Source organism: Melospiza melodia, chromosome 2, assembly GCF_035770615.1.
Source record: "Melospiza melodia melodia isolate bMelMel2 chromosome 2, bMelMel2.pri, whole genome shotgun sequence".
Taxonomy (NCBI): domain Eukaryota; kingdom Metazoa; phylum Chordata; class Aves; order Passeriformes; family Passerellidae; genus Melospiza; species Melospiza melodia.
Genome location: NC_086195.1, coordinates 78,957,979 through 78,979,382, shown reverse-complemented (window position 1 = coordinate 78,979,382; position 21,404 = coordinate 78,957,979). Strand labels below are relative to the sequence as shown.

At 37.7% G+C, this 21,404-nt stretch overlaps 1 protein-coding gene across 1 annotated transcript in view; it reads right to left on the bottom strand.

The window, feature by feature from the left end:
- The window catches only part of DDX10 (DEAD-box helicase 10), a 153,355-nt gene that overhangs the window by 47,371 nt on the left and 84,580 nt on the right, over positions 1–21,404 (bottom strand). Inside the window, exons 14-15 of the mRNA XM_063148975.1 lie at positions 9,053–9,166; positions 6,667–6,828 (exon numbers count right to left, since the gene is read on the bottom strand). Of these exons, the coding sequence (XP_063005045.1) occupies positions 6,667–6,828; positions 9,053–9,166 (276 nt within the window). The remainder of the gene's footprint in view (positions 1–6,666; positions 6,829–9,052; positions 9,167–21,404) is intronic.

Genomic DNA, 21,404 nt, shown 5'->3' with positions numbered 1-21,404 from the left:
CAAATTCCACCTCAAAGTGCAGGACTGTTCAGGTGCTTTATTTAATAAAGAGCATAATCCTGCATGTCAATTTTTTTTACTCCTTCAGATTACTTCTCTGGAAATATGATGCAACTTTCTTTTAGAATTAATCTAATGACTGATTTCAAACTAAAAATGCTGTTTTTCATGGGATCATTTATCTTCAACCATAGTGAACAGCTTGTGTTATATAACATCTATTCTATAAAATAAAGAAAAAGCCCTGCGGAATCTTTTCCATTTCTTGAGCATGATATACGTTATTCAATGATTTATTACAACACACTACAACTTTTAGAATTATTTTATAAAACTATAAACCAAACATGTTTCAATCAAAACTACTCTGCCATCAACAGAAATCACTTGTAAAAGCAGAGAGGCAGAGCCTAGAGCTCCATTTGGAATGGGGCTGCCAAAGGAAGGAGTAAGTCCTAGGGACACATTGATGGTAGGAATACACTGAATGTAAAAGTGCAGTTTGCAATGACAGCCTGTTACAAATAAGAAAAAGACAAGAAGGAGAAAAAGTACTAAAGTGAATATGAAATACTCTAACCCTAATGAGCAGTGAGGCAGACAGTAGCAAAAGATGTGAACTCGTAAGTCACTGGCAGATGAGCACTTAAGGAACTGCACAAACACAATCTTGGGAAGATTCACACAAAAGTTTGTAACCGGTAAGACAAAGAGAAAACAGGTTATCTACATTTATCAGCCTCATGGGAAGGAGTAAATTTCAAATTGAGTATTTGAAAGGTACTATGAGACTGAGCAGAAAGACTAGCATGACGAAAAACCCAAGGTCAGTGACTACACAAGGGCCCTATGATGTAGGTATGAAATGGGACATATTTAGGATCCACTTTACTATTTAATGTGTTGGTGACTGCGCTTATCAATCAAAGGAGTGATGAGATCTTCTTAGTCCGGCTGGTGGCCACCACCCCTTATCAGTCAACAAGAAGAAATAAGCTTGTGCTGCCTGTGCTGTGCATGTTTATGTGAGTGCAGCCTCTCTTGTCTCTGTGGATATCCAGAGTGTGTCTTGTGTGTGTGTCCCTCTGTGCAATACACGTGCAGGGGGCTCGCTCTGCAGCCTGGAACAGCAGCAGGCTTCAGCAAAAACACCTGCAGATGAAACTGCCTGAGTTCAAACCCAAGGGATTTGGGCCCTTTACCAGTCTGTAATCTCCCATTTTCAAAAATGAATTTTAATCAGAATTCAATATACTCCCTGTGAAAATGAAAGCTATTTATTTTATTATAGTCTCTACCTAAGTCTGGTACAAAGAATTCTCTCTTTTAGCCTTTGAAACAGTTAATAGAGTAATAGTATTTGGGAGAGCAAACACACAAAGGGTGAAACATTGCAGTGTTTGCTCCTTATTAAAATTATGCACTATGGCACTAACAAATGCATTTAGGGCACAGGAGACAAACCGAAGAGAGGTATTCTGTTACAGTTTCTAAAATAATTCTCTATTTCCTACTGAACTAAGAACAGTATAAGCAAAACTTTGAGAACATACAGCCCTAAACATCAATTGGTACAAATCAAGATCATTTCAGTGGCACAAGGGCCACAAAACATCTCCAGATTCCATAGAGTAACATCAGTATCCCAGGAAGATTGTGCAAGGAATCTCAAAAATACAAAGGATATATTATATTTAAAATACAGACTTATGGTACAATGCAGTACCTTCTGAAAGATCCCCCGTCACCCGCAGTCTAACTGAGTCATCTCTCTATAAATATATTTGTTTTAGGTCTTCCAGGGAGGTACAGAAATACTGCATCTAGCAGTATCAGACCCCTGAAGTCTCAGCTTGATTTCTACTAATACTGCCCAAATAAAGTTGTATTTTAAAAAATATTCTAGCCTTCTTCTCACAGTGATCATTCAAAATTCACAGCCTATCTTACTGGTGGGAAAGAGAGGTAAGAAATAAGGCTCCTATTCATTTCTCCTTCATCGCCAACAGGCATTTTTCTGAGCTTGAGTTAGTACAGGGAAAAAGAGGTTATTAAGAAGTGAGATGAATCCCTCTCTGCCACTATTTTCCTCCTAACAACACTGCATTTTCAGTTGAAAACTTGAAAAATGGAGTGCCAAAACATGTTCTGAATAGTTTATTCACTTTTCCCCTTTATTGTTGTTTATAACATTATACACATTTCAAATGGCTTTCATTAAATAGCCATTAATGCAGAATTCTTTTCACATCATCTTGATCAGTGTTACTGTCCTTCCCTTGTGCTCAACCACTAAAACTTACTTTGCTTCCAATACTTCAGTAAACATTAATTACATTACAATTATACCTCAGATTTTTATTTACTTCTATCCATCTGATTTTCAGTTCTTCCATATTTGCAGAGCAAGGAGAGGATAATAAAATGTGAGACTCATGAAGAAAACCTAATTATAGTGTAGATGCTTTGCAAGTTGCCACAAGCCTTCAGGCGCTGCAACACACAACTCTTCTAATCCGAGCATCTCATGAATGCATCAAAACATCTTTCTGATCATACAGGAAACTGTGCTCATTTAAATTACATTCACAAATGGATTTAAAAGCAATGGCCTGTGGATACTTCTGAATAGTTTTGTTCTTCATCAGAAACAGTTTTGCAAGGAAAGTTCATAATAAGCTTATGTATCATGTTCCCTTAGAAAATAAAAAGCTATTTTAGAGATGTTTTGATTTTAAGAAGTAAACTTTTTTCCCAGAGACCTCTAATCTTCAAGATTATACTGCAGAAACCTTACGAAAGGATTCTCAATTGAAGATGACCTAAAAAAGTACAAGCTGAATGAAAACGCTGCTTTTTCTACATCTACTCATTATCTAAATCAAAACCTGAACCCACCTGTAGATAAAAAAAAACCCAGATCAAATAACTTCTGCATTTATAGCCTTCTGTAAATTGTTTTGTTATTATAAGTCACCATTTCAAACTCAATGTAGAGACCTATTAACACACATTCAGCTTGAGGGGACTTTATGATTATATGTAAATAACCAAGTATCGGACTGCTACATTTGATTAATTAGAAAGAAAATGCATTTGTCTCAAGTGGCCTGCTAATCTTAATAACTTTAATAGATTTAGCATGTTTCAAAACTTGATTTAAAGGGGAAAAAACAAATCAACTGCCACACACACAACACACACACGCACCAAGAAACTACTGCAGGTATCAGCTGCAGTAGGGAAGAAAAGGAATTAAGAAGAAGAAATATGAATTAAGATATATTTGAAACTTGATGTAAGTGAAGGAACAGAACAAAGTTAAGTTGATGAAAATGTTAACCAAAAGCAGAAAGGAAAGATTCAGCCATAGCTTTTTCAAAAAGCTAGGAAAAAGAGAGTTGTAGGAGAATTCAGCAGCCAAGTCAGAAAACCAAGAAACAAAGTTGTCACATCTGATATTGGAACATGTCAAATGGACAAAGATCTTCAGCAGTCTGCTTGCAGGAAGGAAATTTAAACAAAGATAGGAATTAAATAATTAGCATTACTGCAGAAAGGACAGGTCAGATAACAAAGTTCATGTTATGACATGATGTATTTTGGCTCAGAGTGAAGCACAGAGGATTTAAAAAGAAGCAATGACAGTCACAAGTGAAGGATTTAGGACTTTGTATAAAGGGTTCTGCTGAATGCCAGCAAAGGGATATATAAGATGGGATTAAAGTATGTGACTTTAAAAAGCTCCTCTTTCAATGACACAAGAAAGGACACTAAGACATACGCACTTACACAAAATCCAAAGTCATGAAAAAATGTCTCCTAGTCTTTTTACTGCTCTCACATCCTTTACTGGTAACACAGTTGAATATTCATCTTTTAGGTTTCACCCCCTCGCTCCAAATGAGGGCAAGAAATAACTTAGACCACTTGCCTGTCAGGCTTACATAAACAACCAAACTTTTAAACAGAAATTCAGACTCAACTAGTATCTGCTGCTGAGCAATTATCTTTTGGGAAGGGAAACCTTATGAGGTGGGAGAATTTTTAAATACCATTGGGAAGTCACTGTGCAAATGGCCATGTAGCTCGCTTTTATCGTGAGGCTCTTCAAATCTTCCCCTGGCATTCTTTCTTAATGAAGGATAAATGACTTGCCCATTAACAACACAATAAATTCCAAAAACATCAGTGAAAAAACAATGACTGAAATAGCTAAAATAATGTTTATCTATGACACTTACTTATGATTTCTGAATTATGCCACAGAACCTTCCCTACAGTGTGAATTTTAAAAATTGCACATTTTGTGGCAATGAAAAAATTGAGTAGTATCTTCTCTACCTAGTCAATATGTAGCTTCTTCATGAATCACTGGAAGAAGGAATCTTCTGATCACAGGACCAGTTAAAGTTGATCCAAAAAGAAGGAGGTATGCCTGTCTCTCCTTGGATGAGACAAAAGAGCGGGGCTTAGCATATTTTCCCTATAATAACTACTACAGCTGCTTCCTAAGCAGCAACAGTTGACTGTCAAGAATCCCAAACATAAATGGATGACTCAGTAATAAGAAAGAGCAAGAGAATCAATCTGTATGTCAGCCTTACCTTATATAACCTATATTAATTAATAGATGAAATGAATTGGTATCCTGAATGCCTTTTGTAGTGGGGAGAGAGATTCATCTTTACCCACAAAGGTTAGTGAGACACTGGAACAGCAAATGAAGTTCTACCAGAGAAACACCCATCACCTTCCTGCCCTTTCTTTGCAAGTTTCATCTTATTTAAAGTTGGATGTTATAATTCTAAACTGTTATAAGACTATTCAAAAAATTAAATGACAATCAGGTAACTGAATACTTAATTATGTACAGAGAATTTACATATGATGTATTTTTCACCTCAAACTGTGAAGTTTCAAATAAAAAAATCGGAACAATGTCAGATGTGTGTCAGTCATGCAGTGACTGAATGGCAGCCCTTAATACTAGACAATCATTTCACAGGATATCAAACAGAAGTCTTCTTTTTTTTCTTTTAATCTATTTCATCTATTTCCTTCTTTTATATACTATCATTTATTTTATTTCATTTCATAAGGGATGGAGCATGAAAAATACTCATGCACTAATCTGCAAGAAGCTTCATGTATGACACTTTCTATAATTAAAAAAAAACCCAATGACATTGATGTGGCCAGTCTGGTAATTTTGTCTGTCTCAGTTTTGAAAAGAGGCATTCTCTTTTCACAGTATCTCCACAGTTTAAGTATTTTTCTTCAATGCAGGGAAATACGTGGTTTGTTCCCCTCAGCACTATAACAATGAAGCTGTGCTAACAGACCAAGAGATTAAGTATTTTATCATTGAAGTTTGATGCCAAACCTACACTCAAACTCTATGAATCTGCTAGTGAATAAGAGATTGACTGCAAAGTCACAGAATCGGTCTCTCCTTCCCTGTTCATTAAGTGCATTCTTGAAATCTGATTGCATTGTTTTCTGTAAACGACTATTACTTCACTTAGAGCACAACAAACATGGTTTCTTTTCACCTCCTATCAACTGGAACCCTTTGCTAAAAATGATGCGAGTTTTTTTGTATTTGTCAAATGACTGCAACAGGACTAGAGGAGCAGACTCAAATTAAATGTGTGAAGTACACTTTGACATTAGCTAGGATACTTCATAGCCAAAACATGACTTGAAACTTTCACAAATTCCTTCCAAATTATTTTGTTCCAATTCAAACACTCACAAACACTGGAAGATCTTGCACTAACTACTTACAATCAGTGGAAAGTCAAACTAAATTAGGTCAGCATTTACAGAATAGGACAATAAAACAACACTTTCTAACACTTTGGAAATTTGAAGCTTTGAGTATAAATCAGGCCTTTAACAACACATAGTTGTGGAATCTTACAAGTATCCATTATCTGGAGAATGCCATACCCATCTCACAATCACTAACAGAATGACCCCTGAGCTCAAAGACACACCTGTGTTCTATATGACAGGTACACAGTAAGGTCAGACAACCCTGCTTTGGTCCATAACAAATAATAGAGAAGTAGGTGGAAAACTTGTGGTCTGCAACTTTTAAAGGTTTTTAAACACCAGAGAGAAGCCAGACTGCAGATACCGATTTTTTCAAGTCACAGCCAAAATCATATCATGTAGTTTGAATATTTCATTCAGTAAATTCTGATAGCCCCAAGCACACTAACACAAAAAGTTAACACTTTGGCCTAGCTGAAATGTGACACTAAATGTTGAGCAAATGGTAGTCTGAAGACATTTCAGAGATACTCTTTCACTGCCAGCAGGTTTTAGAGCATATATGCCTAATAATACTTTCTTTTGGTGAAACAAACCCTTCCAGTGAACACTGCTTAAAAAAAAAAAGATACTCCTACTAAATTTACCAAACTTTAAAGCTGTAAATAAAATTCCACTGTTACCAACACTTAATGCTGAATAAGGCTTTGTGCTATCCAGCTATAAAAAGTTTTCCTGTGAGCAGTGTAGTCCTGAAGAAAACTGAGGAACTTAAATGAACTTGTACTACATTTATTTCACAACGTATTTAAGTATTTTTCCTCATTGAGCAATCCACAGCGCAGTACTTCTGTACTTCAATAACTGAGGTAGAAATCAACTTACCCTATGTTTTTCCTTTACTTTCTTCCTATATTCTTCTTTGTCAAATTTGTCTTCTTCACGCAGGATTTCCTTGGCTTTATCTAAGTTGATACCACTGGCATCATCTTCCTCATCTGCTTGTGCCAAATTGGATTTCTGCACAGGTGGCCACTGCTGCACTAACTGAATTAGAGATGCCAGCAAGAAAAATAATGGTTAGAATAATTTTTTCTACATCACACTTTTGGTGTCTTAAATATTCCAATACATTATTTTTTCACACCAAATAAAGAAAGTCATCTGCAAAGGAAACAAATTAATAGACCTTATTTAACACCACATTCAGTTTAAAATTATTATTTTAAAGTAAGTGTCTTCATTAGCTCACATTATCGTTTAGTGAACTCACTTCAATCTCTTCCCTTATTTTGTCCTCTTTCCTGATTAGAACAAGTAATTTCTAATCCTGCTACTCATTTGGGGAGAAAAAACTACTTGCTCTCAAGAGAAAATGAGAGCAGAAAAAAATGTCAGTAAATCTAAACAGTACCTTTCATCTAAACAATCAACATTCCAACATATTAACCAAGACAAAAATTAGGCAAACCTTTATTCCAGAATACACAAAAAGAAAAACAAAAAAAAAAAAAAAAAAAACATGACTGCAGGTTCATGTTTTGAGGGAAGCAAGGAGAACAGACATGGAAGGGTTTTTTGATTATTGTACTAAGAGTATTGGAAATGTTTGATGACTCATGCTGATGAAATGTTTGATGGATGACACACTGAACACATCCAGCTTCCCCTAAATATCTGAAACTGAATTCAAGACAAAGACCATATATTCACCAAAAAATATCCCCATCTATCTTATGACCTAGCAGCTTATACCTCAGCATTTGAGCACACACCTTCAAGGGAAAGTCTTTGCAAAATCATTCTTGCTCATGGATTGGTAGAGTACTAACTCTTGAAAGGAAAGTACACGGCAGAAAATATAGAATGCTTTTCAGTACAAATGCAAAACCAACATTTAGGACTCCCTAATGCACACAGGCTGTTTATTTAATAGGTACAGATAAATCCAACCCATTGTTTCACATCCTTTTGTAAAATTGAGTTTGTGCAGTTGTATTTTCTAGAAAGATACATTTTTAGAGGACTATCAAAAAGAAGCATGCAGAATAGAACAGTAAAATTTCAATGCACAATTTTACACAGCTCAGGGAGAAAAAAAGCAAGAACAACATCCACAGATGCAAATTTTGTGTTTCCTTAAATGTCACCCCTTTCCTATTGTATTGCTTTTCAAACTACAATCTTTGTGATTGATTTCTCTCAATTCTTCCTCCTTTTTGCTTCATTGCATAGATACCTAAAACATTTGCATATGAATTTGAAGCTGACACAACAGTTTCTGAATATCTAAAAATATCTGACATTGTTTTCAGTCAATGGGGCAACCTCTAAAACCTTTTACATTCTGCCTAATGTTAGTAATTACGCATGTAGCTACACTCCCTTCACCTGCAATATAAAATGCTGCATTTTGTCAGAAAAAAAGCAAATTATATACTTGTAAATGTGACCTCTCTTTATGCCTTACTGAAATTATTATAATAAGGGGAAAAAACCCACCCTACTTTTATCTTACTGCTGGAAATTGAAAAAAACAACATGCACAGCATCTGAAGCTGTGAAATCACATTATAGAAAAGTTCATGGAATGTGGACATTTGCTAGTGAGGTTATTTCCACAGGGAAACCCTAGAGTGACCAGCATCCACAATAGTTCCTTTCAGTATAAAGTCAATAAATTTTTCTATTGCTCTACTAAAAGAACAAATCAAATAACTGGCAAATTTCCAAGCACTGCTACACCAGCACCAGTAGGCCAAAATTTGGTACTTCCTTAGCTTTTGTAACAAAACTTTTATTCTAGAAATAGTGAATACTGGGAAGAAAATCAGGGTCTTCTTTCAATTCCAGTACATTAACTCAAGACTTGGGGGAGATTTAGCAAACAGCTACAGGAAAATTGTTTTACATTTCTGTGAGAAAAAAAAATCCAAGCTCTTGATTCCACCTGAAATTGAAGATAATAGGCAGAAAAGAGATACAATTCTGTACATCCACTTACAGCTCTCATACAAGTATCTTATACATACAAAGATGAAAAGAGGTCAGTGCTCAACATTTCTCTTTTTCTCACTGGAACTGAATTCTAAATGGAAGCTGAACTCTTTTGCAAAAGGTAAGCCAGTTACAAATGCCACACATTTTTTAGCAGTGTGCCTATTTATACAGTTATAAAGTACATTTTTGACTTTATAGAAACTACAAATAGAATACAGAAATATAGAAACTTCAATTCAAAAAAAATACAATTACTTTTAAGTGATCTTACCTCTCCATCTTCAGTAAAAACTATTTTTGTATTAACTTTAAATTTCTTCTTCAAGATTTTTTTGGCTTCTTGGGTCTTAGTTGCTTTTTTCTTCATCTTTAATTTTGACGTGGTCTGCATAAAAGACAGTAAGGTTTCTTATGAGTTTTTTACTAGTCATAGAGTATATACTTCAAACTTTCTTAAAAGTAATCAGATGTATGAAAATTTAATTCCTAAAATATGAGTAAGAATCATTTCCAGTAAAAATCAGCCCGTAAACCTTGTCATAAAAGCACTTTAGGCAGGATGCATCATCAGAAATTCATTTACTCTAATAAAAATGTAGCATAAATTAAATCCTGCCAGCGCCAGGACACCTGGCTCATTCAAATCTCACTAACCTTTTAAGGACAAGGACACCAGATTCACCAACTTATGCTGTTAGCAAGCCTCATCAGACAAGAAATACAGTATAACTGACTTGAAGCCAGTAACTACAGCTGATCAGAGACCAATTTCTTCTCAGTTGTCATCACATTGTCCCAGGCACCACAGCAAACCAGTCTGAGCTATCTGTGTGTCAATGAATGCCACAAGTGCAAGAATACTGCTACTTCATAACTTTTGGCTCTTGCAGAACATCCAGGAGGTGTTTAGAATTAAATACCATTTAAATATCACAAAAGTTACTAGCATCATAAAAGAAAGTAGGGGGAAAATTGATGAAGACTCCAGAGCAACTAATGAATGAATCCACAGAAACAGTGAAATCCACAGATGGCCTATCTATGTTTCCCCAAGGCACTTTCCAAGTGGCAACATCAAGGAACTAAAGAATGTGGAGATTCACCACCCTCAACTCTTCTACCCAGAAATCTCCTTTTAAGAAAAAATGCTGACTGTGTTCTAACATCTACCAGGGCACAATACACTGAGGACATTTTAAGCAGAAACTGACATTACAAAATTATTTTATAGCAAAAATATTCTGAAGGAATATGTGGAGACTCCATAGGAGAAGGCCCACAACTCATTCATCATCCCATTAAGACTGCAATCTCTCCACTACTCAGAAGAAAAGTGCCTGAAAAACAGTCACTAAACTGCCTCAACTTCTAATAAATAACAGAAAGCAGTCAAAGCAACAAGAAAGAAAAAGAAAAAACTGAACTTTTTCTCACTTTCATTTTTTATTTTGGTCATTTTAATCAGTTTCCACGTTCTATACAAAATCTTCTATAAAAAGAAGCAAAAAAACATTAACTCAGAAAGTCACTGCCATTATGGTCAGCACACTAATGCAGTGAAATTTGAACTATAAAAGAGAAAAATTATAGTCCTTCTAACAGGAAAAATGGCTTGTGACAGCTACGCCCTGTAATATCAAGTAATGACCATATCTATTATAGAAAATAGTAACAGTAGCAGCACTTTTGTCCTCAGTATTGTCAAATGATTTTTGCTGCACTGTGCAGCTAGCACAGGTTAGGTACAGCTGTAACAGCTCAGAAAGCTGTGCTCATTACTGCTGCTTACCCTACAAACAAATGGTTTCAGAAGCTGCATTAGCACAAAACCCTTGCCTCAAAATACAAACTACTTAGTAGAACAACAGGAGCTGTCCAGAGGAAGAATTTAAAGAGAAATGTAATTCAAGGTGGTGGGACAATACTATTCGCTACCACAGCATTTTCTTTCAGCAGCTGCTTTTGGCTTTCGTTTTTTAATAAACAGTCCTTTACTTCTGCACTGCCAGTATTATTGGTACCAGTATAAAATGCTACTATAAAAAAAATTACTGTAAGATTGAAATTGGTACACCAGTATTTTGCAAAATTGTATTTAACTGTGAATTTCAGCTGTTTACATTTCTTAAAAAGGGTTTTCCCAGCTGAGGAGCACAAATATCCAATGAGTTGTCTTTACATGAACAACTAGGCAATGTTTCCAGTTGTACCTTGTTCCCCCCTCCTTCCTCTGAGTTTGATTCAGTCAAGTTGCATGGGAAAAACGGGATAATACAAAGTTTCCAAAGAAATAGAAGGAACAAGAGGAGAAAAGAAAAAAATGGGAAGCTAAATCCCCTCACTAAAGACTCAAAAAGCATAGTGTAGGATCAGTGGGTGAACCTGACAGATTTATAATATTCCTTGTGTAGCATTACACAAAGGAATCAAATTTTTTTAAAACTTACAGAAAAAAAAGCATGAGTATAAAACACTACACAAACTTTAGATAATTAAACTGTGGTTTTTATTAGGACACTGCATTGGGTTTGCATGGCCAGCTTTTGGTACCATGGAGGCTGCAAGGGTGGCTTCTGTGAGAAGCTGCCAGAAGCTTTCCCCATGTCCAGCAGGGTCAATGCCAGCTGGCTCCAAGATGAACGTGCTGCCAGCCAAGGGCCCACCAGAAGTGATGGCAAAGCCTCTGTGATGACATATTCAAGTAGAAGAAAAAGAAAGTCACTGCACGGATGTAACTGCAGCCAGAGGAGAGGGCAGTGAGAACTCGTGAGAGGAGCAGCCCTGCAGACACCAAGGGCAGGGCAGAAGGAGGGGCTGGAGGGGCTCCAGGCATTGAGCTGAGATTCCCCTGCATGGCACAGACCACGGGGAGGCAGCTGTGCCCCTGCAGCCCACAGAGCACCCACGGGATGCAGAAATCCTCCTGGAGCCCATGGAGGAGATCCACACCAGAGCAGGGGGATGCCTGACAGAGGGCTGTGACCCCACAGGAGGCCTGTGCTGGAACAGGCTCCTGGCAGGGACCTGCAGACCCGTGGAGAGAGGAGCCCACACTGGAGCAGGTTTCCTGGTAGGATTGTGACCCATGCTGGAGCAGCCTGCCCTTGAAGCACTGACCCACACTGCAGCAGTTCGCAGAGAACTGTTGCCCATGGGATGGATTCACTTTGGAGAACTCTCCCCCATGAGAAGGACCCCACACAGGAGCAAGGGAATGACTCCTTACCCTAAGCAGTGGCAGGAACACCATGTGATGAACTGACCACAAGCCCCATTCCCTGTCTCTCTGTGCCACTGGGGAGGAGGAGGTAGAGCTGAGAAGGAGGGGTAAAGGGAAGTTGTTTTAAAGGTCTGATATTACTACTCATTATCCTGCTCTGATTTTGTTAACAATAACTCTAATTAATATCTCTAATTTAAGTCTGTCTTGCCTGTGATGGCATTTGTTGGGTGATCTCTCCTGGTTCTTAACCCACGAACCGTTCGTTATATCTTCTCGTCCCTGTCCAGCTCTAAAAGGGCATGACAGAGAGGTTTTGGTGGGTGCAGGCATCCAGTCAGGGTCCACCACTATACTGGTAGTTCAGCTTTCTGAGTACACTACAAAGTTGATGGCTATCAAGGCTCCTTCAGCCTCAGAGACACTCCCCTGACTGACTCATAGTTTAAGACCAGATGGGTTCAGATATCAAAACATTTTATCACAGATGTAGGCACAATTTTCCAAACTACATGACTTCAGTATTCAGCAGTAGAAGAAGGGACCTTTGGTGTATTAGGGCAGTGGTTTCTGACATAGCTTCCCTGTTCCAAGGGGGAGAATACATAATCCAGGGTAAGAGTCAGGCTGATCAGCCACGGAGTGCATACAGTCCTGGGGCTACTGTGGGATCCCATACATGCTGCTTTGATTCCCTTCTGGGGATCTCTTTCACATTCTTCTGGAGTCCCTACATAATCCTAAAGTGTCCCTCTTGGGTCACTTAATCTTCTCCCTCCATGTGTCTCCAGTAGCATCTTTCAGAGGATCTATTCCCCACACTCTAAGAGCCTCTTGCCCTACTTCCTGCTACTTTATATTGAACATACCTATGGCCAGATGTTTTTCCAAGTGGCTTAAGTCTTGATGCAGGATGGGTTGTTTAAATACATCTGAGCTCATGGCCTCCTCAATGATCCATGACACCCTGTGACCCTCTCACCCAAATTTCTAATGCCACTGCCTGTCTTTGCTTTGACCTCACATTTGAAATACGAATTTCCCATCGAGCAGGAGTCTGATTAATCTACTTTAAACGTGCAACTGGATATGAGACCTCAGGCTTTCCTAATCTTCAGTGCTAACCCTTGGTTCCCTGTGTTTTCACGCCACTCTGCTTACTCATTTCCCATTTTCATCTTTTGGACTAGGAGATAGTTGAGCACGGACAAGCAGCACTGACATTCTCTAGGGCTTCATCTCTTTTCTTCACTAAGAGTTCACCACCAACTGCTGCAGGTTGCCAGAAGATCCCTGTCAGCTGTTAACCTGAAGTTCTGCAGAGAATACAAAGGCAGCAGGAGTCCTGACTCCTCTCTGCCCAGTGAACACTGGAACTGGGGTCACAGGCCGTGCAGGCAGAAGCATGATCACATCAGCAGATATAAGTGAACAGAGGGTTTCTGCTGACAACTAGACCCTGCTTCTAGTGCCAGAGCAAGCCACGGGCCTGGGCATATTAAAGTGAGCTGGGAGGGCACAGCTGTTGTCTACACTGATCTACATTGCAGATCCTGCCACAGTACATCCCTTTCTAAAGCTGAATTATTCCATCAGATAAGCCATTGATCCAAACAAAACAGCATGGGTGACCTGGGCTAAGGGTTTCATGATGCTGTTAAGATCCCAAAGGAATTCTGCATCTGAACTCCAGTTGCAAGCAGCAGTTTAAGCACCAGCTGGTGCACACACCCCTCTCTGTCAATGAGAAGAGGCTACCTGCTGCTCACCAGCAGGGACATTTTGCCCTATGCCCAATACAACAGGCCCTCAATCTCATCTTTTCTTCTATAAAAACGTGACAATAGTTAAACTTATCAAACAAAACCAGGGCAATAATTAGCCTCTTTAAAATGATATATAATACTTAAACATTATAAATTAAGAGTCACTCAAGTTTGTAAAAAAATCCGTAAAATGTAGGATCAGCTGCAAAATTGGGGGATTTTCTACTGTTACTAATCTAAAGCTGAAATTTCTTTTTCCTTTTGTACATGCCAGATGGTTTGCTGGGTTATTTAATGAGTAACAATAAAACCTAGCTCTTACAGGCACAGAAAATTCAAACATTTTGATATAGAATCAGGAACAATACAGCTAAAATGGAAGTTCTTTTCTCTTTTTTTCCAAAAAGGAGGGAGCTTTTGATTTCTGGCTTAAAACATCTGGTATTCTTAAGCTGAATCAACAACAAAAGGTTTTCTAAATGAAGATACTGACAAGTTTAAGAAATAAGATTAACTATTTTTCCAATTACAGTATTTTCCTGAAGAGACAGGGCACAGAAACACAGCCATCAGTAAATTTTGCTACTGTAGTATTTTTTCTTAGTAATACAATTTTTAAGTGAATAGATAGATTTGAGCATGTAATCCTCAGTAACTCAGGATCTAACAACAGTATCTTACCACAAGCAAGACAAAACACATGTACTTTGACCTTTGGAGTGTTTCTCATCATCAACCTAAAGTTACTTTGTTTCTAACTACCATTTTCTTTTTCATTTCACCTCAACACACCTTTGAAAGCAAGCACAGAACACTCACTAGAAAAGCTGCCTAAAGACCGGACTACATTATTGTGGCAGGCTAAAATATCAGTAGGAAAGAAAAAAGTTAGAATCAATTCTCCAGTCCCACAAGCTAAAGCAAGCATTACTGCATTTCTAGAGGGTTTGTGGGCTTTTCTTCTCCCTCCTGCTTGTATCATACAGTTCCTAGGAAGAATAGTGCCATACCTGGAAGTATTTTCCAGTCTCTCCCAACATTACCAAGAATTTAACAGCAACTGCCTCTGAGAAATAAAAATCAATGTGGGACTCAATTTCACAGACTTGTTTTGTATTTCTTGAAGAAACAAGAAAGGAGCAAGTACTATCACATCTGCAGTATCACCAAGTATGTCAGTCCCTCTGTCAAGCTACTGCGTTCAGACTTGGATGTCTATTGTATTTGCAGGGAATGCCCCAATGAAGGCAGGAATGATGCATCCGACTCCATCTTTTCAGAAGGCTAATTTATCACTTTATAATACTACATTTTATTAAAGAATACTATACTATACTAAAGAATACAGAAAGGATACTTACTGAATGCTAAAAAGATAATGATGAAAACTTGTGACTCTTTCCAGAGTCCCAGCACAGCTTGGCCATAATTGGCCAATGAGTCAAAACAACTCACACCAGAATATAATGAAACAATCACCTGTGGGTAAACAATCTCTAAATACAATCCACATGAGCAAAATACAGGAGAAGCAAATGAGATAAGAATGGTTTTCCTTTTCTCTGAGGCTTCTCAGCTTCCCAGGAGAAAAATCCTGGGTGAAGGAATCTTTTCAGAGAATGTGAATGCCACAGATGTCATTCCCCACAGAAGGCTTGCAGACTGAAGCTACCAAACCTTAGACAAAGAAAAGCACTGGGCTCCTCTTTGTGCCATGGAAAGCAGAGATGGTTTTCTGTGGTAGGCACCACAGAACTTTGAAAATACTAACTATCCTCCAGTCACTAATCTAAAGCAGCCTCACCATAAAGCCTTACCTCCCAAACCCATAAACTTCCCAAATTCTGACTACAAGGCTTTGATTACCTACAATGGAGGAGAGAGGAGTTTAGAGGGGAGAGAAGTTTTCACTTCTCCTGAAAAATATCTAAAATATCACAGAAGCAGCAGTGAGTTACAAACTTTACTCCTCACACATAATTGCTATGGATAAGACAGAAAACATCAAGAGAAGCAAAACAGTCAGACTCTGAAGTCCTGTCCATTTTACTTCAAGCACCTCTAAAATGCTAAACAACAAAAGCTTCCTATTGATAATACAATTTGATTCCTATTGAGTATAGAGGCTAAAATCCTAGGATGGGGTAGGATGGGGCATGACCACAAGGGGATGCAAGGATGCTGCTTCATGATCTGTGGTAGCTATAGCTAGGTAGTCTTCATTTTGATTTCCAGTCCACTTCTCTAAACAACAGCTATTTCTGTCCTTCCTAACTTCTGCTGACTGCTCATAAATCTTGGTCCACTTTGCACTGTTGTGAACATCAGAACAAGCCAAAGCCACTGAGAAGCAGCAGGGCAAAGCTGCTTCCACAAAAGAACTACCTCAATCTTCCCTAGGAAAACAAGCTTCTTTTGTTAGCCTGTGTTGTTGTTCTACTTTTTATGTAATACAGGTGTGACTAATTGTATTGTACAAGTGTGGCTTTGGTGAAGTATTCCAAGTTTTTACTTTTTAATTAAACGTTAAAAACTAGGAAGCTTAAGTTCACAGACACTATCCAAACAACTTGCACAGCATTGGTAGAAGTCAATGAGGACAGCTTTTATCACAGCAGTTGTGAAAATCTGGAAATAGGTAGACATACTCAAAAGAAAAAACAACACTCCTTTACATGTTTTCTATTTGCTTCTCTATGAATTCTTATAGCATAGTAATCAAGCATGAAGATCAACATGATCTTCAATTTTTCAAGGGGTGGCTTAAATTAAAAGGCTGGACTGATGTGGGTCTTGTTGGTTTGGGGTGGTTTTTTTTCAGGGTGTTAGTATGTGTGTGTGTCTTACTTTGGCTTTTTTCAGCTAGTATCATGCGAGATTTCAAGCAAGATGCTAAAAAAGCTGAAGTTATTGGTTGGTTATTCTTTACATAATACCACAGTTTGATCAGGGAAATTCTAGACAGCTAAATTACCTAGTACATCTATTAATTATTTCCTTTCTAAATCTAGTGACATAATGTTGATTTTATAAAGAGACCATTTATTTAGGAGAGAAAAACTTACATCAACAACTGCATATGGCTTTTACAGTAACAGTTACAAAGGAAAGACCCAGGTCGGTATTCAAAAGAAAAACAGCACTCTTAGCACAAAGAATAGCCTAGACATGAAGTATTTCAAAATCACAGCAACAGGAGAAACAAAAGTCATGTAGATAACAAAACATTCTAATAACCACTATTCAGTATAGCTTACTGCATGTCATGACTTAACCTCAGCCAGCAACAAACCACAACGCAGCCACTCACTAACTCCCCCTACATCAGCATGGGGGAGAAAATCAAGATGTATAGAAATGAAAAAGCTCCTGGGTTGAGATAAAGACAACTTAATAGCTAAAGCAAAGGCTAAGCATGCAAGCAAAGCAAACAAAAGAATTCCTTCACCAACTCCCATGGGAAGGCAGGTGTTCAGCCATCTCCAGGTGAGCAGGGCTCCACAATGCCTTATGGTGACTTGGGAAGATGAACACCATCGCTCCGAACGTCCCAACCCCTTCCTTCTTCTTCCCCCAGCTTTATATGCTGTGCATGATGCCAGAAGGTCTGGAATGTCCCTTGGATCAGCTGGGGCCAGCTGCCTGAGCTGTGCCCCCTCCAACTCCTCCTGCAGCCTCAGTGTCCTCACTGGAGGGTGGGGTAAGGAGCAGAAAAGCCTTGGCTTGGTGAAAGCCCTGCTTAGCAGCAATGAAAACATCCCTGTGTTATTGACAATTTCCAGCTCAAATCCAAACCACAGCCCCATACTCAGTATTATGAAGAAAATAAACTCTATCCCAGCCAAAACCTGCACATCACATTACAGACAAAGACCACCAGCAGCTCATCACACTACTGTGTCCCAGTTAAAACTGCCTTTCAGAACAAAGAAAGAGACACAGATGAAATAAGGCACAGCAAAGGCAGACCTGTACTATGGCAACCACACTCTTACACGATGGCTTTGATTACTGTTAGCACAAGAGACTACATCTGAATCTGAGTTTCACTACAGTTCTGAGTTTAGGTGCAAGGGTTGGGTGACAATTGATTTCTTATTACATAATATACTACTATTCTCCAAAACAGATTAAATTAAGCCAGGAAAGTTGAAAATAACTAAATTTAAGATTAAAATTTCAGCGTTCAACATAAAATGCAGGAGGTAGGGTCAGAAAACTTTGCCACTTGCTAGAACAACTGGAATATTCTGCAATATATTTACATTATGACCTTTGCACTGTTTTTAGACAGGAATTTGCTATAATTCCTTCTATTTTAAAAAGGTGTTTATTTAGGAGATTGTTTTTACTTGTATATAGACTATGACAGCAGAAAAGAAGGAGAAACGGGCACCAGTAAATGGGTCCCTGTCCATTATTTATCTCTAACCACAGACAAGAGCCAAGCTTAACTAGAGAAATCTTTATTAAATAGTTCTCCAGTGATTAATCTTACTCCCATTTCTGATACCACATAGCAGCATTTCTCTAGAATACTTCTAAAACACAGAAAACAACTAAAATAATCTCCCACTGAATTGTTACACTTTTCCTAGGGATGAATGCATACTCCATGTGATACAGGACTCTTCATCTCAGCAGCTGGTATCAAGACTTAAAAATGGGAGTTTTGGCAAAGGATAAACAGAGATGGAGGATAAAGTTTCTTTAACAAGTAGGTAAAAAGAGAAAATATTCAGAAAAATATGTTAATATTGCAACACTTATCATAACTGACTGAACTTATTTTGTCAATTATGACTTAAAATCATAACTACGTATACAATGGTAAAGACAAAACATTTTCAACAAAAAAATATTTTTTTTAGGATATTGGGGATTCCATCAGTAGGTCTGTATTTCCAACTATGAATTTAGATGAGAGAAAGGATTTTTTTTTCCATGCCCTCCCATATCTCTGCATTCATTTTAAGAACTTTAATTCTCCTTTAACCATTTCCTCTCATTTCTTTACAGGTACTTTAGAAATGCCTGGTTACTGTTCTTAATCCTGGAATACAATTCCTGCATCCTCACAGCAGCATTTAACAGCAACAAAATTTAAACCAAATAATGAAAATGTATTTTTAAGTGAATTTTCATCCCTAAATTCATGAGAAAACTTTCACACTTTCATGTTCTATACTGAATAATAGAATGTTAATGTTTTACCCTGATATAAAATCCCAGAATACCAGAAGGAACCATGAATGAGCAGCATTGCACAATCAATTTTTCATGCTTTTTTTCCCCTCTATCTTACCCTCTCCCTCTGCTTTTTTCTTTTCATTTTTATATTACGTATTTCCAACTCCTCCACAGAACTGGAAATGCCTTGGTGAAGAGCCAAGCCCCCCCCACCCCAGCCCACAAAACAAACATTTGATTTACAGATTATAAATTATGTAATTGTAAACACAACTCTATCTGTATATCCCAACAAACAGTTTTTGTCATTTATCTGCAAAACCACTGCAGCTCATTTTCCTAATCTTTAAGTATAAGACTATTATACAAGAAATATAGGCAAGAAAAAACCCTCTGCATTTTTTGTTATATGATCTAACACAAAAAAATCCACTTCTTGAGAAATTTGTGAGTTATAAAATAATTAGGTAATATCTCACTGTGAAAGATATCTCTAATGCACTGGAACACAGAACTTTTCAGTATAGTTATTGCGTTAGGCTGAAAATCTCTATTATCTGGGAGCATAGGCAGCAACAACATCCCCTTCTAAAGCATTAGCCCTTTAGCAACACATGGCCATCACTTCTCATGCAGCTTATTTAAGTGAGCTTTAATAGAGAACACAGCACCATTCACATATTTCTAGGCAAAAACTAAATTAAGTTATAATCACGTATGCATGACTAAATGAAGATAAAGACATTCCAGAATACTGTAATTCAAAATCAAACACATTAACACAGCTTTGTTAATATTCAGCATCTGGGTTGGTAGAAAAATGTATCTCCAAAGAAACTTGTATAAGTCAAAATATTCTAATAACTCAGACTGCCTCGGACTGTAGAAATCAAAGAAGTATATAATAATGATGAATCCCATTAGTAACTGCAGTGCCAGATCAAGGCACAAAATGCCTTCATTCCACTCCTCTCTGCCATTATAAGCTATGCACCCTAACAACAAAATCTTCTTTTGACAAAATCCAAACTGAGCACACCAATTCTCCAGGACCTCTACAGCCAAGAGAAGTAGACACGACATCAGTGAACAAGCAAATCCCGTTATTTTGTTGACTGCTATTTACCCTCCAGAGCTTCCATTTTTGCAAGCAAGGAAAAGCTATCATGAAGATGCTATTTCCATTACAACTTGGCAAACTAGGAGAGCATGATCATGTATTTGATATTGGACAAAATTACAAATTACTTCAAACCTAGGCATCTCCTGTCTGTCATTTCAAAAAAAACCCTTCTATCAAACAAAACCACACTCAATCCAAACCCCATACCATGCTAAGGTGGAGTTGAGGAGCTGAGAAAATTGCACTTTCTTTGCAACTTTTGTTCTATTATAGATCTCCAACAACGATGATGTTGACATATTTTTTAAGTTTTCAGCAGGTGAAAGATTCTGCTTATTCATCCCCCATCAATCTTCCACATGAAAGGCCCACACTCAAAATGGGAGTGAGGGAAGACAAGTAGGAAGGGAAAGGGAAGGCTGCCCTTCCCTTAAAGATGAAAGGAATCCTTAAGTCCTGAGGTGTGCTGAGTACATACATATGTTCTGGACATTATAAATTTTGAGAGAAGGAGCAATTTTCAGCAAAACTAAAAGTCCACACTTAATATCTTACTGCAAGACAGTTAAATTGAAATATTCTGAGAAACGTAATCACGGGATGATAGAGCCAGAAGGCAATGCTAAGCTGACATTTAATGAACTGATTAATTTGGGGTTTTTTTAGTTAAATAAAGATCGTTGCGTTTAATGTGACTATTTTCTAGGAGTTAGGACACAGTTATTCTTAGGAAAAATAGGAAAAAAATACTTTTCTGCATAATCATTAAGGCAGCCAAGGCTGAAATAAATGTCAAAACATAGATAAAATTATGACTTAAAAATACTCTGCAGAAGAAAGTTAGATCAAAAGGTGGGATGAGAAGACCAAACTTTCCTGCTGTTTTTCTCTAAGGCTGAATGTATTTTATTGTGTGTGATAAGCATGACCTTTCTTTCTCCCCAGAAAGCCACAGGCCTGGCCCCAGGAACACAGCAGCAGTCAAGGCTGAAGCTTCTCAAAACATTTTGTTTGCTACATTCTCCTGATCTGTCATCAGAAAGTAACAAAAACTTTACTTTGCAGAGAAATATATTATCTCAACTCCCTCTCTCCCTCCTTTTGAACAAGCTAAAACCACAGCCTATGTCCATTTAATTGCCACCACAAAAATATTCTCCCCAGGCTCTGACCACAAATAGCAAAGACTGCAGATGTTTTGATAAAAAACCCTGAGTTTTGTTTATTTGACCAGTGTGTACTTTTCAGCAGTAATTAGTGTGATAACCACCACTGTCCTTAAGAGAGCTTTATTTCCTCTTCTGATTGACCCACATGGCACATC